The sequence below is a fragment of the Fusarium tjaetaba genome (assembly GCF_013396195.1).
Source record: "Fusarium tjaetaba strain NRRL 66243 chromosome Unknown NRRL66243_c0000066, whole genome shotgun sequence".
In the NCBI taxonomy this organism is placed as follows: Eukaryota; Fungi; Ascomycota; class Sordariomycetes; order Hypocreales; family Nectriaceae; genus Fusarium; species Fusarium tjaetaba.
Window position 1 is genome coordinate 47,041 of NW_023501262.1, and position 14,162 is coordinate 61,202.

At 51.1% G+C, this 14,162-nt stretch overlaps 2 protein-coding genes across 2 annotated transcripts; both read right to left on the reverse strand.

The window, feature by feature from the left end:
* Nucleotide 1: 1 nt before the first annotated feature.
* Nucleotides 2-2,548, reverse strand: FTJAE_3428 (beta-glucosidase; the record flags this gene model as incomplete). The annotated part of the gene is made up of 2 exons (XM_037349724.1): nucleotides 2-2,430; nucleotides 2,479-2,548. 2 exons carry the CDS (start codon nucleotides 2,546-2,548, stop codon nucleotides 2-4), a joined length of 2,499 nt encoding a protein of 832 aa, XP_037209451.1.
* An 8,828-nt stretch (nucleotides 2,549-11,376) lies between these two features.
* On the reverse strand, nucleotides 11,377-13,264 carry FTJAE_3429 (uncharacterized protein; the record flags this gene model as incomplete). Its single annotated transcript, XM_037349725.1, has 3 exons — nucleotides 11,377-12,200; nucleotides 12,275-12,943; nucleotides 13,114-13,264. 3 exons carry the CDS (start codon nucleotides 13,262-13,264, stop codon nucleotides 11,377-11,379), a joined length of 1,644 nt encoding a protein of 547 aa, XP_037209452.1.
* Between the last annotated feature and the right edge of the window lie 898 nt (nucleotides 13,265-14,162).

The window sequence follows — 14,162 nt, forward strand, 5'->3', positions numbered from 1 at the left end:
ATTAAATACCAGACCACCAGTATGTCTCATCGACCTTGAACGAGCCCTTGAGTGCCTTGTCGGTCACAGCACTGCTATCACTAATAATAACCTCGTACTCACCAGCCTCAACACACCACTTATCCTTCTCCTCATCAAAGTATGCAGCGGCATATTTCTCCAGCTCAGAGATAGTCACCGTCTTGGACTCGCCAGCATCTAGCTCAACCTTTGCGAAACCCTTGAGCTCCTTGACAGGACGGTTCACCTTGGCAGCTTGCATCGGGCGCACGTAAAGCTGCGCAACTTCTGCACCGCGCACGGAGCCTGTGTTTTTGATGGTAACGCTTGTTGTGAGCTTTCCATCCTTGGAGGAAACACTGAGGTCTGAGAAGGCAAATGTAGTGTATGAGAGCCCGTGGCCGAAGGGGAAGTTGACTTCACGGTCGGCAAATTCGTAGTAACGGTATCCCATATACACATCCTCACCATAAAGTGTTCGCCCGGCTTCAGTTCGGAAATTAAGGAATGCTGGGACATCGTTCAAGCGCTTGGGGAAGCTCAGTGATAGCTTGCCAGACGGGTTTGCGTCACCAAAGAGAATGTCCGCAATGCAGTTACCCGTCTCGTTACCACCATACCACGCCTGAATCACAGCAGGGACTTCATCCAGCCAGGGCATCTCCTCCGGCGTACCAGTCTGCATAACAACAGCCGTCTGCGAATTCGCGGCTGCGACAGCGGAAATGAGCTCATCCAGAGCTCCGGGAAGCTTCATGCTCTCACGGTCGGAGCCCTCCGTCTCCCAGTCCGAGTTGAGACCAGCACAAATAATGACCTGATCATGCTCCTTAGCGAGAGCGACAGATCGCTCGATTTCCTGCTTCGCGTCGATGACCTTTGATGCGCCGACGCGAAGAGATCCGTGGCCGACCACGGGGTTGTCCAGCTTGAGGGTGAAGCTTGGGGCCGAGGCAAACTCAATTCTGATCTTATACTTCTCGCCCTTCTTCAGGTCCTTGCGGCCGAGCTCTTCCCGTGTCGCTGTGCCGAAGAACGCGTCGCCGGCGATTTGCTTGGTCGAGTTGTCGACGACAAGCTCGTCGTTGACGTAGAGGTTGGCAGTTCCGCAGACGATGACGCCAAACTCGTACGTGGAATCTTCCTCGACTTCTAGAATGCCTTCTAGATCTGCGAACCAGAGGTCTTCGAGCTCGGAGTTGTAGTAGTCAACGAGGTGCATTTCCGATTTGGCGAGCCACAGCTCGTCGACGGGCTTGCGGGATGTGTCGCTAGGTGGCTTGTTGTACACCTTCCAGCTCATGCCGGCCTTTCCGTCTTCACCCTTAGTCTGACTTCCTAGTAGAGGACTCAGCTTGTGTGTGTATGCGCCGATGGTGTAAGCCGGCTGGCTACCGAGCTTCTCAGCGATACCATCGTAAGGTGTCACAGCGTAGTAGGCAGCTAGGGACGCAGAGCCACCACCATGGTAAGTCGCAACCTTGGTGTTAGGTCCAATGACCAAGGTCTTCTTGTCCTTTGCCAAAGGAAGAAGGCTCTTCTCATTCTTGAGGAGAACGATACTCTCGTTTCCGATCTTGCGGAGAAGAGCCGCAGTCTCAGGCGTATCAAGTGTCTTCTCAGGGCCGTTTTCCTTGACACCAGAGGCGGCACACTTCTTGACAAACTTGAGGACCTCTCGGGCGCGGTCATCAATAACGTGCCCCCAAACCTTCTCACAAGCAGCTGCAAAGTTTAGGACGTCGCCTCGCCAGCGAGTAGGGCCAGGCATCTCAAGATCAAGACCGGCTTTGATGGCGTCAGTGACGCTGTACGTGCCGTACCAATCACTCATGATCAGACCCTCCCAACCCCATTCTTCACGTAGCATGTCGTTCAGTAGCTTCTTGCTCTCGCTGCAAGAAGTTCCGTTGACACCGTTGTAAGAAGTCATGAATGCACCGGGCTGTGAGTCTCGTACAACCAGCTGGAAGGGAAGAGCGTAGATCTCACGGAGTGCACGCTCTGTGACAATAGCCTGAACGCTCATGCGCTTGTGTTCTTGGTCGTTGCATACGAAATGCTTGATTGTTGATTGCACACCTGTGCTCTGGATTCCACGAACAAGCGCAGCAGCACCCAGACCAGCGAGAAAGGGGTCCTCGCCTATAGACTCAAAACCACGTCCTCCAAGAGGCGAACGTTGCATGTTGATGGTAGGGCCAAGGATTACATGAGCACTCTTTCCAATTGCCTCTTCACCCATCTTCTTTCCTGCTTCTTCCAGCAACTCTTGGTTAAAGGTTGCACCAAGGCCAGTGCCGCAGGGAAAGCATGCTGCTGGGATACCGTTGAAGAATCTGGTGCCTCTTACACCGTTGGGGCCATCTGATAGACGTAGAGATGGGACTCCATGCTCTGGGAGTGACTTTGTATGCCAGAAGTCAATTCCTGTAGAAATGTTAGCTGCTGTTGTTTCAATCATGCGATGCTACTGACCTGCCAGAAGGGAGACCTTCTCAGCGAGAGACAGCTTCTTCAGGACCTCTTCGACGTTGATATCAGCCATTTTTATCACTTCCCAAAAGCCTGTTTCACGGTAAAAGCAAGAATAATGGGAAACTAAGTCAATTGACAGGAATCAGCTCCTCTAGTCGACAGATAAATACTCTCGCTCTGAACAAGCTGGAGAACCTTCCTGGGTAAATGACAACCCCGCAGCAACTTGCGTGTCTATTCTGCCTGATACATATGCATCCGTCGGGCGACAAAAGAGCTCATTCTCCTCTATCATTTGCCAATCGAACAGACCAGTTCGTTCTCATGATACCAGATGAGCATCTAGTTGGTGGTGAAGCCCCACGAATGATGAACTTGTGAGTTCTACCCGTGGTTTAACCGATATTTCCTCCAATCATATAGCGTATCGAAAGGAATTCATTCCAGGTTATCGCTTCGTCGGGACGAAATTCCGTCTCGTAAACCTCGGACAACAACAACACGAAGCGGGGGATATAAGCGTATTAGGTCTTCAATAATCATGAGATGCGTGATGCCAGAGTTGAACCGATTGAAAGAGAGGAATGAACTGATCATGTGAGGAGTCACGTGGGGATACTTTGGAAGGTTCGTGGAAGGTGGGAACTACCCGGGGATGGGATTGTCTTCACCTCGGCAGGGGCAATTCTCACCTCGATCAATATCCGAGATTTCCACTTCTCAGACTCGGATTAGCAAAGGGGCCCTGATAAATCCGGCACCGAAGAACATGTCTCTTCCGACGGATACTTCAAGATCCGACTACTCTACGGTACTTTTCCACGCTTACTACCGACAAATTCAACGGGCCGAGATTTAGCAGTAAACAAAGAGACACTCCATGGCCAAGACCCGATCACTAATCGTTGCGGTCCGTTACGATCCGGCAATTGAACCAACATGTTTGCTTTGCCTCGCTCCCAAGTCCATGGTATCGTCGCCGCCCCAAGGCCCAGGCACGAACGGAGGGGCGGTGGTTCCGCTGAGTCTAATCGTAGCAGGTCCACATAGAGCCTTCAACAGAAGAACCACGGGAGAAGAGAGCTTTGGGGATAGCTACACTATGTACAGTCTTTTCCGTCCCGAAGATTCCCCGAACAAGACGGCGCCGATTGCACCCGGCCCGAACTTATCGGACTCGGGCCGGAAGATACCCGGTCCCACGGAGGATTCAAGCGGCGAGACCGTCGACCACGCTATGTATGACGAGTAAATGGTGGCAGATGAGACGAAGAAACTTCTTCAGCCATCATCATACACAGCAATCGAATTCTCATCATCAATCTCGATTGCTTCTCGATTACCTTGACCAACTATCACGTATTTTGCAGATCGAATTGTCATCATGATCCGTACGAAATGCCAAGACTCATGCTTCACTGCATTCACGTGTATCCGACACCACTGCTACGTTGTGTAACCCGGAGCAGCCCAGCCGTGGCAGAGTTTTGGGTTCCTGTTTCCTGGGACTAGGCTGAGTCCAGATCGCCCCGCGGCATTCACTAACGTGGAACTAAAACCTTGGTTTTGTTCAACTTGCAGGATGGATCCCCTGGATCAAACCCAAGTACCGGTCTCAATCTCATGATTACTCGGCTTTCGTTCCGACCGTGACGCATCATGGCTTCAGGGACTGACACTGACGACTGACAACGACAAACCTTCTCGCAAAACCACCAATGGATGGATGCCATGCGTGCCGCGACAGAGTTAAATTACTACCGCCATTTGCGCTACAAGCGGCATTTGTTGCGCGTGTGGCTGCCTGCGGTTACCCAGGTACTAATGGTATCATGACTTCGTTTGACTCTTGTCATGAATATAAAGTTTGAAGCAAACAGATGACTCTGTAGAGTATCACGGGTGTGCATAAACAGCAACACTCTATCACGAATTGCTCACTCGATTTGATCTCGCGTCGTACTAGGGTTGCTGTTCGCTGGGGTTCGTTGTCGAAGATCAAACCTGGCCGGGCCTTGAGGATCTGGTCTAAAGTGACATGCATAGCTGGAAAGTGAGGCCTAGGGGTCTGCGACGAAATGACGGCAACGGTCTCTAGGCTGATGTTGCAGTTGATGGCTAGGGGTATTCTGCCACCAATGGGCTGTCTTGATACACGCTTTTGGCGCTGTCCCACGAGGGTGGCATGCGGACCGCCTTGTGGGATCGAAAGTATGTTTGCATGCATCCGCGATCCCAACGTCTTGCACGTTTCTTGGCCTGAGTGCCGGCGTCTAGTGACAAGACTAGTTATCAATAAGTGAAAGGGTCTGAAATTAGGAAAACGAGCAGCACAAGCACAAGATGAGAACGAATTCGAGATGGACGTTAAAGCGGGTCGTGGAATGAAGTTATGGAGCTTGGATATCGGCATCTCTCTTCCCCGAAACGACCCTTGCTCAAATCATCGACGGCTCCCGTTGATTTGACATCGAGGTCGTTTAGGCCCAGATAAAGTCCCACAAGGCCACCGAATAGCTCTCGAGTCCGGTGTTCTTCGCGACCAAGTCCGCCCCACGCCAAGAGCCTTTGGTCGAAGCCATCGACTATGAATGGACATGACTGATCATTATCCCGCTAGCAACGATTGGCGATGAGAGCTTCATGTTCGAGGGTTGCAGAGACTACTAAAAGAACCTCAAATGGCGGGTTGCATTCGGAGCGCGCTTCACGGTATTCGGATACTTTGCTCGGTATCTTCAGACCCAATCACCGATAGAAGTGCCCTGAACGGGGAGACGGGGAATGAACCAGTTAGCACCACCAACCCGTCTTTGATCAAGGCTGAGCTACGAGCTCACAGAGCACAAGCTCCTTCCTGTCTCTGTAAGCCTCACAGAAGCCAGGTTTCAGCCACAGCTGAATGAGTAAAGCATAATGAGGATAGGCTCAGTCGCGCGGGTTACAACCAGTTGGGTTTCTTACCGCGATGACGACGATCTTCACAGACATGCATTCTCGTTGGTCATGGAATACGGTACTTGAGTACTTCAGACCGCTTCCAGAATTGATACAGCAATCCACCAAGTCACACACATGTGCAAAAGCTCGTGTTTCCTGTCCAATCCCGGCTCACCAGAATGAAGCCCTCCAACTCATGGGTTTCATTGCTGGCATGCTTATCATTGCAACACTTTCAAGGAAGCTTGCATATCTTACAGGCAATAGCGCATCCTGAAAGAGTACATTCATCACACGGAGAAAAGAATTCTCATCCTTACGACCGAAGAACATTGCAAAAGGACTATGGCACATGTCTTGGCGGTTCATCCGTTTGGAAAGTTCACTGCCAAGACTGATTCTCGAGGCTGCAAGGTGAGACAGTCTCCCAGCACAAATTCATACCATTGGGTACCAGCCCCGAATAAACCCTTTTCACGCATCGAAAGAACGTCATCAGCCACATTTTTATCCTCACCGTCACGGTGTGTGTGAAATATGACTGCGGACGCCTCATCCGAAGTGCTTACTGAATACAGAATAAGATGAAAGTCAAATTGGTGTACGGAAACAAGATGAGGGCAAATGGAAGGTTCTGTACGTTCGGTCCAGCCCTGCCGCGCACGCGTATCACCACGTCCACATGGCTTGCCGCTGTGCAAGCAACAACCGTCAAACTCTGTCGGTCTAGCTCGCGAAATGCCCCGTATCTTTTGGCAGATGAGATGGAGACACGGAGGTTTTTTGACACACGAGTATCGAGTACTTGAGATACTTTGTCCTCGACCCCCTTTTTTTACATTCGAGCGACCCCATCACTTCGCATGGTTGGCGCCTCGCCACGTGCCTGGTAGCAGTGAGGGCGTGCATCAAAGATTTCAGATGCTGCAAGAACAAACTCTATTGTCTTCTGCACTGGGTTCGAGAAGAACCTTGCTGTCAGCCACACTCAGCCACAGCAAGTACATATTTCATGATGATGGATTGATAAAGTATCGAAGCTTTTACGTATGAGATATTAACAGAGGATGCAACGCCTCCTCGGGCCTCTTGAACGAAAGCGGTGGCTTCTCCTTTCGTTGAGTAATGAGGACTCCTTACGACAGTCGGTCTCTTTTCCTGCAGCCATCATTGTCTGTGCAACGCAGGGGGCCTTCTTCAGACTCTGCTTGTGTCTCCTGTCACCTCAGTCCCTTGAGGCCCCATCCATGCTTGCCTCGTGGTTTTTAGGTACATAGATGGAGCTAACTGATCTGGTCTCTTAGTTCTTGTGAGGAAGGGCGATGGGAAGTTGGGAGATCCACTTGCGTCCAACCTCATCTCTACTCGCAAATCGTGCCGCTACTCAACTAATCCCTGGCTTGAGGCCTAATTGAAGATCATGGGCTCAATGGATATCCGGCTCATACGTCTTGGCGCAGCCATCAACACGGTTGTTTCTTTTTCTGACTGCACATCACTTCACCGTCTAGCAATCTTAAGCAGCCGTGCATGAGTTATATGCCGAGACGTTATTTGCTGATGGATTGAATGAGATATTCTAGGGCCCCTACTAGCGTCATGATCTCCCAAATCCCTGTCAGCAAATCCATGCAAGCTACGTCCACCCAGTCTCAGTGTGAACGGGGGTCCATGGCGAACGGCCCAGGGGTCGTTGCAAGGCCTGTAATTTGCAGCCAGGATTATCCCAACGGCTCGAGGCGGATCGCCATATTCAATTCTACACCACGATATTAGTCAAATGACTTTTCTATGGTGTGCTGGCAATAGCAGTGCCGTATCTTTGCATATGACAGTGTACAAAGGACAGTACATATAAGAATGGCGATCAAGCAGCGGTATACCGGTCGGCGCTTTTTCCTGTCCTCGCATTTGCCAGTTCTCAAGGGAAGAATGTCATCATTGCAGAAGACAACCACAGAAAATGCAACTCAACGCTTGATCGGGGAACCGCAGCAACCCCTGGGCACGGCAAACCCAATCTTGGGCCCCCTTAGCAACGAACGAGCCATGAATGAGCCAACAGATTGATTAGAGGGTATAATTACGGTGATTAATCTCTACGAACTGTGGCATCTCTCAAGTCAGCCCCAAGAGAATTTGGCTGATGTTAGTCCGCTTTGAGCCATGTGTGTCTGTGTGGTCGCATGGTCGACACGACAGAAACGGTAACAGGACGGAAATCGACGCTGACGAGGACACCATTAGACGAGAGATGGAGACAACAGGCTGACGCCTTTGTTCGGCAGGACTTCCTTCCATCTTCTTTTGACGTAGCATGTCTCACTGTTCGTTACTCCTGCATGAGGAGCCCCCATCCTGCACTTCCAAGGCCCCCCCTGGGAGCGTCGATGATTCCTCGATCATGGCCAGCAGCACCTCACTTCAACCTCTGACTTCCATGGAATAGAAGCTGCAGCAACCTTCTAGCGCAAACTCTATGACCCTACAGAACCCCTTGAATCTGCAACTCTAGCGTCCTCGATAAATTCAGCCTGTCATATACCGTTATTTGTCTAATAGTTCTCCACATCTCGGACCGCTTCGCCCTCTTCAGTTAGACGCATTTCCTCCAACTCAACGCAACCATCTTCAACTTTCAGTCACGAAGAAACGGCTGTGCAGCAGTTGAAGTTGGAAGCAAGACAGTACAGTCTGAAGCGCTTTGGGGACTGTAGCCTCTTCACCCTCCCTCTCGAATTGCTCTGCATCCACACAACACGTGCCGATGCCATTCTCTCCTGCAGGTTGGCCTTGCATTGGCTTCGATCACCCTTCTGAGCAGTCTTCCAGGCGCCTTCTAGGTTTTCTAGCCCTGGATCTGATTTGCTCCCTTCTCACTGGGCAACATGTTGCGGTGTACAGGACAGTACGGTAGAATACAGCACAGCACGGCACAGCACAGCACAACGCATTGTACATTGTGCATCCCACACATCTGGGTACTGTATCTTCACCGCAAACTGGGCGTCAGACGTCAGATGCAGGTCATTGTTGTACATACAGGATCTTGCGGCCTTAGACGAAATCGGGGTCTGAATTGCGATGGAAAATTGAAACAAAAACAATTAAATGCCCGCGCTTTGCGTGAAGAAAGGGCTCAGACTCAAACAGGCCAAGCCACCTACGCAATAAAGCCCTGAGTTGCTGCTGTCAGTGTCTCACGGGACTGTTGCTTCATTCAAGTTCGTTGCACCGCTAGGTTGGGAAATGCCTGTGCGTCCCTTCTGCTGGCGAAGTGCATACTCGGAAGGGAAAAGTCGCAATTATACAGTACAGTGTACGATAAAAATACAGTTCAGAAGAGGAGGGATAGGCTAGGTAATACCCAACTGAAGGTTGGGGGTTGTTTAGTGGCCGATCTTCAGTGTCACCAGTTTCATTTCCAACGTCAGTGCAGGCCTTACCTTGAGGCTTCAGGTGGAAGTCAGATGCAGATGCGGAGGGGACTTTTTAGTGCCCATGCCCATTGTTTCCCGCGGGAACAGCCCGGCCGGTATCTTTTGGGTTTGTCTATCACTGCAAGGTACTTACTTTTCTTTACTTGGAGCCAAGCAATTGCGTGACGAGGCCTCTGTTTCGCCCTCTCCGACCGGCCGACGTCTTGTTCCGATGGTCGGTGGTACAAACTGCCGTTGACGAATTGAGGCTCGAGCCGCGATGTTGTGCAATCGCTTCGTTGCTTTTGCCTGTTGCTAATCGAGAAAAACGTCCGAGGGGAACACGGAAACAAATAGAGTTTCCGCGAAACATAACGTTTGAGGCTGTTTTTCGCCCTTATTTCACGGAATCTAGACGGAAGTTCCGCGAAGAATGTACATTACGTAGCTTCGGAGAGGGCTGAGACTCTGTGTCTCTGGCTGCGTACCAGTATGTGTGTGTGTGCGTGTGTGTGTGTCTGCCTCTCAGCCTCTGTCTGCCTGCCTGCCTGTCTGTCTCATATCGAGTGTGTCGGTGTCGGTGTCGCACCGATAGTTAATATGGAAATCACCGTTTTGGGCATACAAGACCGTGACGCCGCCCCGGCTCTTGAGAAGAGAGACAAGAAGAAACGGCACGGCACTGTACCTCGGGCCTGTACCTCGGAGCTCTGTTGGTTCAAGCCTAACCTGAGACTAAACTTTGTGCTTGCTCCCTCGGAATCGCAAAAGTCCATGTTTAGAATACGCATGTGGCCGTATGAGATTGTGTCAAGCTGTCATTGCGAGACAAGGGCCATATGGTATGGATGGGCCACGTGCGTGTCCATGCAGTTTCGCCACGATCTTTTACAAGATTGGAAAAACTTGTACTTGAGAGCGTGGGAGGCAAAAGCAAGTATCTCAAGTCACTCTACTTGGTATCGTTGCGGCTCAATGTTGCGAATTTTCCCTGCTCGAGATCTCCCGCAACCGCAAGGGGCTCGAGCAGTGACATGTGCGATGCAACGCAACTGAGAAATGATATAGTTGTAGTCAAGGTGGACAACTGACATCTTTGGGCAGGGCAAAAGGGAGCTACGCGGTGAGTAGCATAAGCATCGGTTTGGTATGTATCAGGTATATCTGCTCCAAAACTCCAAGACGAGATACCAACTAACAGCACAGCACAGCAAGCAGCATGCATGCCTGTCGTCTGATGGAACAGCTTTTACCCCTTGGGACATAGGGGGATAATCAACTAGACCATTAGCAGTATAAGCGCTGGACCGATATCAGATATCCTCCTCCCTGGTCTATGGGTTTAACCGTACACTGTAAGTGGGGGACCCTCAGACTGCCCAATGCTCAACACTCCCCCTCCCTCTTTGGGACTCTGAGCCATGTGCGTGACGGGAACATGGCGGTGGAGATGCGTCCTCGATGTAACTCTCCTACGTATGTAGAAGACGCTTACCAGTAATGAAAAGAGAAGGATAATTTTAAAAACAACAACAACAAGACCACGTACATACAGCACAGTACAATAACGTACACACCCTGGTAGATATGGGAATATGCCATCAATTACAGGTCGAAATTGGACAAGGGTTCGTACAGGGTTTTGGAATGTCATCGACCATGTAAGCGTATGGGGTAAAATGAAACCAGAGGATTTTCCCATCTTGGGGGCCCGCCTGCTAGTCAAGAGATAGATAGATGTTCATAGGGATAGTACAAGTTGCAATCACGATCCATGAGAGGAAGAATTGAGGCCAGAGTGTGAAGAATCCAAACGTGTGTGTATCTTGATTCGTGAAAATAAGTATCCTAGTAAGAACATGGGTAATACCATCATACACCGAGTAATGTATGTATGTCAAAAACACCTCTAGAAACAAAGAACCCCCATATCGCCAATAGTGAATTTCCTTAGATTTGTCCCAATGCTTGTTTGTGTGTGTGTGTTCCAAATTGCACGCCTCCGCCCGTTCCCTTTCCTTTGCTTCCATGTTTTAAATAAGTATACATGTCTAATAACAGTATTGCCTTTTCCCATAATGTAATGTTAACAGTACAGTAAGAAGTATAGTATGGCCGTTAGAGATGTTGTGGGGTACTTTGATTCCTCCTCTAAAAGTTTCCTGTCATGTCATGTCATGAAATGTTTTTTTTGTCTTTTTTTTGGTTCTGTGAGAAGATGATGACGATGTAGTAGTAGTGGTAGGTAGTTGATAGATAGATAGGTAGGTATGTTTGTATGTGGGTGTGTAAGACGGGGCATGATCGACGTGGGTGGGAGCAGGATAGAGACTTGCCGCGGCGGATAATCCCAGCACGCGGTAAGTTTGATGGATCGGCATTCTGTGGTGCCGTGTTAACCCACGATGTCATGACATGCCTTACAACATGTGATCCATGATACCGGAGTCGAATCATGTCAAGCAAAGGTGAGGTAAGGTCAAGAGTCATGGCAAAGCCAAAGGTGTGGTCGATCCCCATCAGACAGACTTTCCACTCTCTACTCGAGAGCCACTAGCCCGCAGAGCTCAGGGTATCTTTGGGCAAAGGTCTCAGCCAGACGCCAGTTGGAACCGTTCATGGCATGGGCCATGAGGGCATCCGTGAGCCCAACGTGGCCCGTCTGCGGATCTGTGACTAGCCCGTCTAGCGGCTGATAAGGCCAATTGACAAGGCGCAGCGCGTCGAAGTAGACCCTTTGAAACTCGTCTGTAGCGTAGAGATCCTGCCGCTCGATGGCGGCCTCGCGCAGACTGCCCCAGAGGACAAGATCGAGCCATTGAGGGTGCGGAGTTGTCATTTGGCGCTCTCGAGGCACGTAGTCTTCGCATAGTCGCGCGCGTCTCTCTGGAGTAGGCTGCGCGAGCCAACAGATCATGGTTTGCAGAGGCGCAAAGATGGCGATGCGCTCAGTCAGTCGTGTCATTCCTGCTGTGTCGATGAGGCTGCGGATGAGGTCGGTGATGGGATGAGGTGAGTAGGCGATCTGACCGTGGCTATCATGGCCGCGAAACAGTGAGCGCACGTCTATCTGGTGAGGACCCAGGGTGTGAGCTAGAGACTCTGTGGTGATCATGCGGCGGCAGTCCTGGAGGAAGCCGACTAAGAGTTCATCAAAGCGACAGGCCGGCGGAGTGGTGAGAACGGGCCCAGATCCCGGCCAGGATGAGCCCGGTTGAGTTTGGCCCTTCAATGGACCGAGGACTGAGCCTGGGGGTAGTAGACGGGATACATGTTCCAGGCGGGCTGCTGCTGTTGAGCCATGTAAGTATGGGACACGGGATGAAGCGAGGGGTTGCTGAGGCGGAATCCGGCGTCTAGACACTGAGTGTGATTAGTCTCCTGTCTTGAGAGGGAGAGTGGGAGTGAGATTGCTGGGAGCTGCTGGGTGACCGTACCGTGAGAATCAACATCTTCATACTCCATTTTGATCACGTCCTTGTGAGCGTGGCCAACGCTGATGCTGGAGGAGCTTGTGTTGTTTGAGGGCATCAGCGAGGTGGGCACGCTGGTGGGAATGTAGCCGGCGCTGTAGTCGTCGGCAGATGAGGAAGGGCTTGAGACGTTGGATGGGACGGGGCAGGGGACAGTGCTGGCCCATGACTCGCAGTTGTTAGGGAGGGGGACGTATTGCTGTCCATAGTCGGGGATGGGGCTGTAGTCGCCAGAAGGGAAGGGGGAGCCGCGAGGACTGGGGATGGCACCGCTGCCTGTGCTGAGGTTATCATCGTATACTGAGGGGCTGGTCAGAATGTTGTTGTGCGGTGACGAGGACGTCGGGATGGAGACTGAGAGAGCCGTACCAGGTGCAGAGTAAGGCGACGAGGTCATTGAGACGCCCATGTTCTCCTTGAGCCGCATGAGCTCCTCCTCGAGCGCCTGGTTCCGTCGCAGAAGCTCCTGGACTGTCTGATCACGGCTCTGCTTGCTCTTGAGGTCCTCCAGCTCGCGCTCCAGGCGGTCGATGTGCTCCTTGGTTCGCGCCCGGATAGCCCTTTGAGCCTCTCGGTCGTTGGCTCTCTTGCGCGCGAGTTGTGAAGGTGTGAGGGTAGAGACGCTTCGTGTGCCTGTTGTTGTTGCGTGTTAGTTAGTGCTGCTGATCATGGGTATGTATGCATGTATGTATGAATCGAATTGACTTTGCTGCTTGGGCGCGATGTATGCAAGTGTGTATATGTGTGTTCTTTTTGCTTTTTCTGTCCCGCGTGGCTGGTTAGGTTTGGTTTTGTTTACTTACCCTTTCGCTTAGAGCTCTTTGCGGGCTCGGCTGATGATGAGCGGACCATGTTGTCGGTGTTGTTGTTTTGTGAGGAGTAGGAGATTGTGTGAGGGTCGGGTGAAGAAGAGTAAGGCATAGATGACGGTGACGAGGTGGGCGATGCGCTCATGTCAAGTCAAGTCGACAAGATAGAGCGTGAGTGTATGTGGTGGACGTGAAGTGGGTATATATATATATATATATATGAGAAGGCCAAGACTTGTATGTGACGGATATGTTATACAAGTATGAAGGATGAAACCTCAAGTCAAGCAAGGTGAGGAAAGGAAGGGTCCCTGGATGGTGTATATATGTAAGTGAGGTGAGGTGAGGTGTGGTGAATGGGTTTGAGTTAGGATGAGATGAGTAGTAGAATCTGTTGAAGTCTGTGGAGTCCTTGTAGTCTTAAGTCAAGGTCAAGGTCAAGGTCGTGCAAGTAAGTGTTCGCATGGAGATCGGCCCAGCTACGCTACTGTACTGTACTAGAGTTGATCGACGAGGGGACAAGGGGTGTTGTTTATAACCATTTTCCCTATGGCGTCTCTGGCGTAGAACAACGAACGAACCCATCCTCTTTTTCTTTTTTTCGCCTTGGAGAAGGTGTATCTCCAACGGAGGAGGCGTGCTCCAACGTGTACGTACTGGTTGTGTCGTGACGGACCCTTCAGACATGGCTAGGCTCACCCCCTAGAGTGGGAGGCCATCATGCTCCCTGTTGGTATTAGTGTTAGCGTTGGTCCGTCCGGCTCATGGGTCATAGGTCAGCCACCGAGCGAGCAATGGAAATGGAACAGCAACAACAAGGCTGGTAGAGCGTGGGTCCTTCTGGTACGTGCTGGAGATGGTACTCACTCGTCCTGGTCCTGGTGCGCGGTCCGGTGCGCCACGCTTCTTGTTAGAATGAGAGTGTACTTTGAGCTTGTACTGAGGACATTGAATGTGTACATCCTCTTCCAAGAGGCTCTTCTTCTCTTCGTCTTCTTCTCCTTCTTCAGTCTGGGGTGGCTTGGCTTATCCCTGCTTCTGGA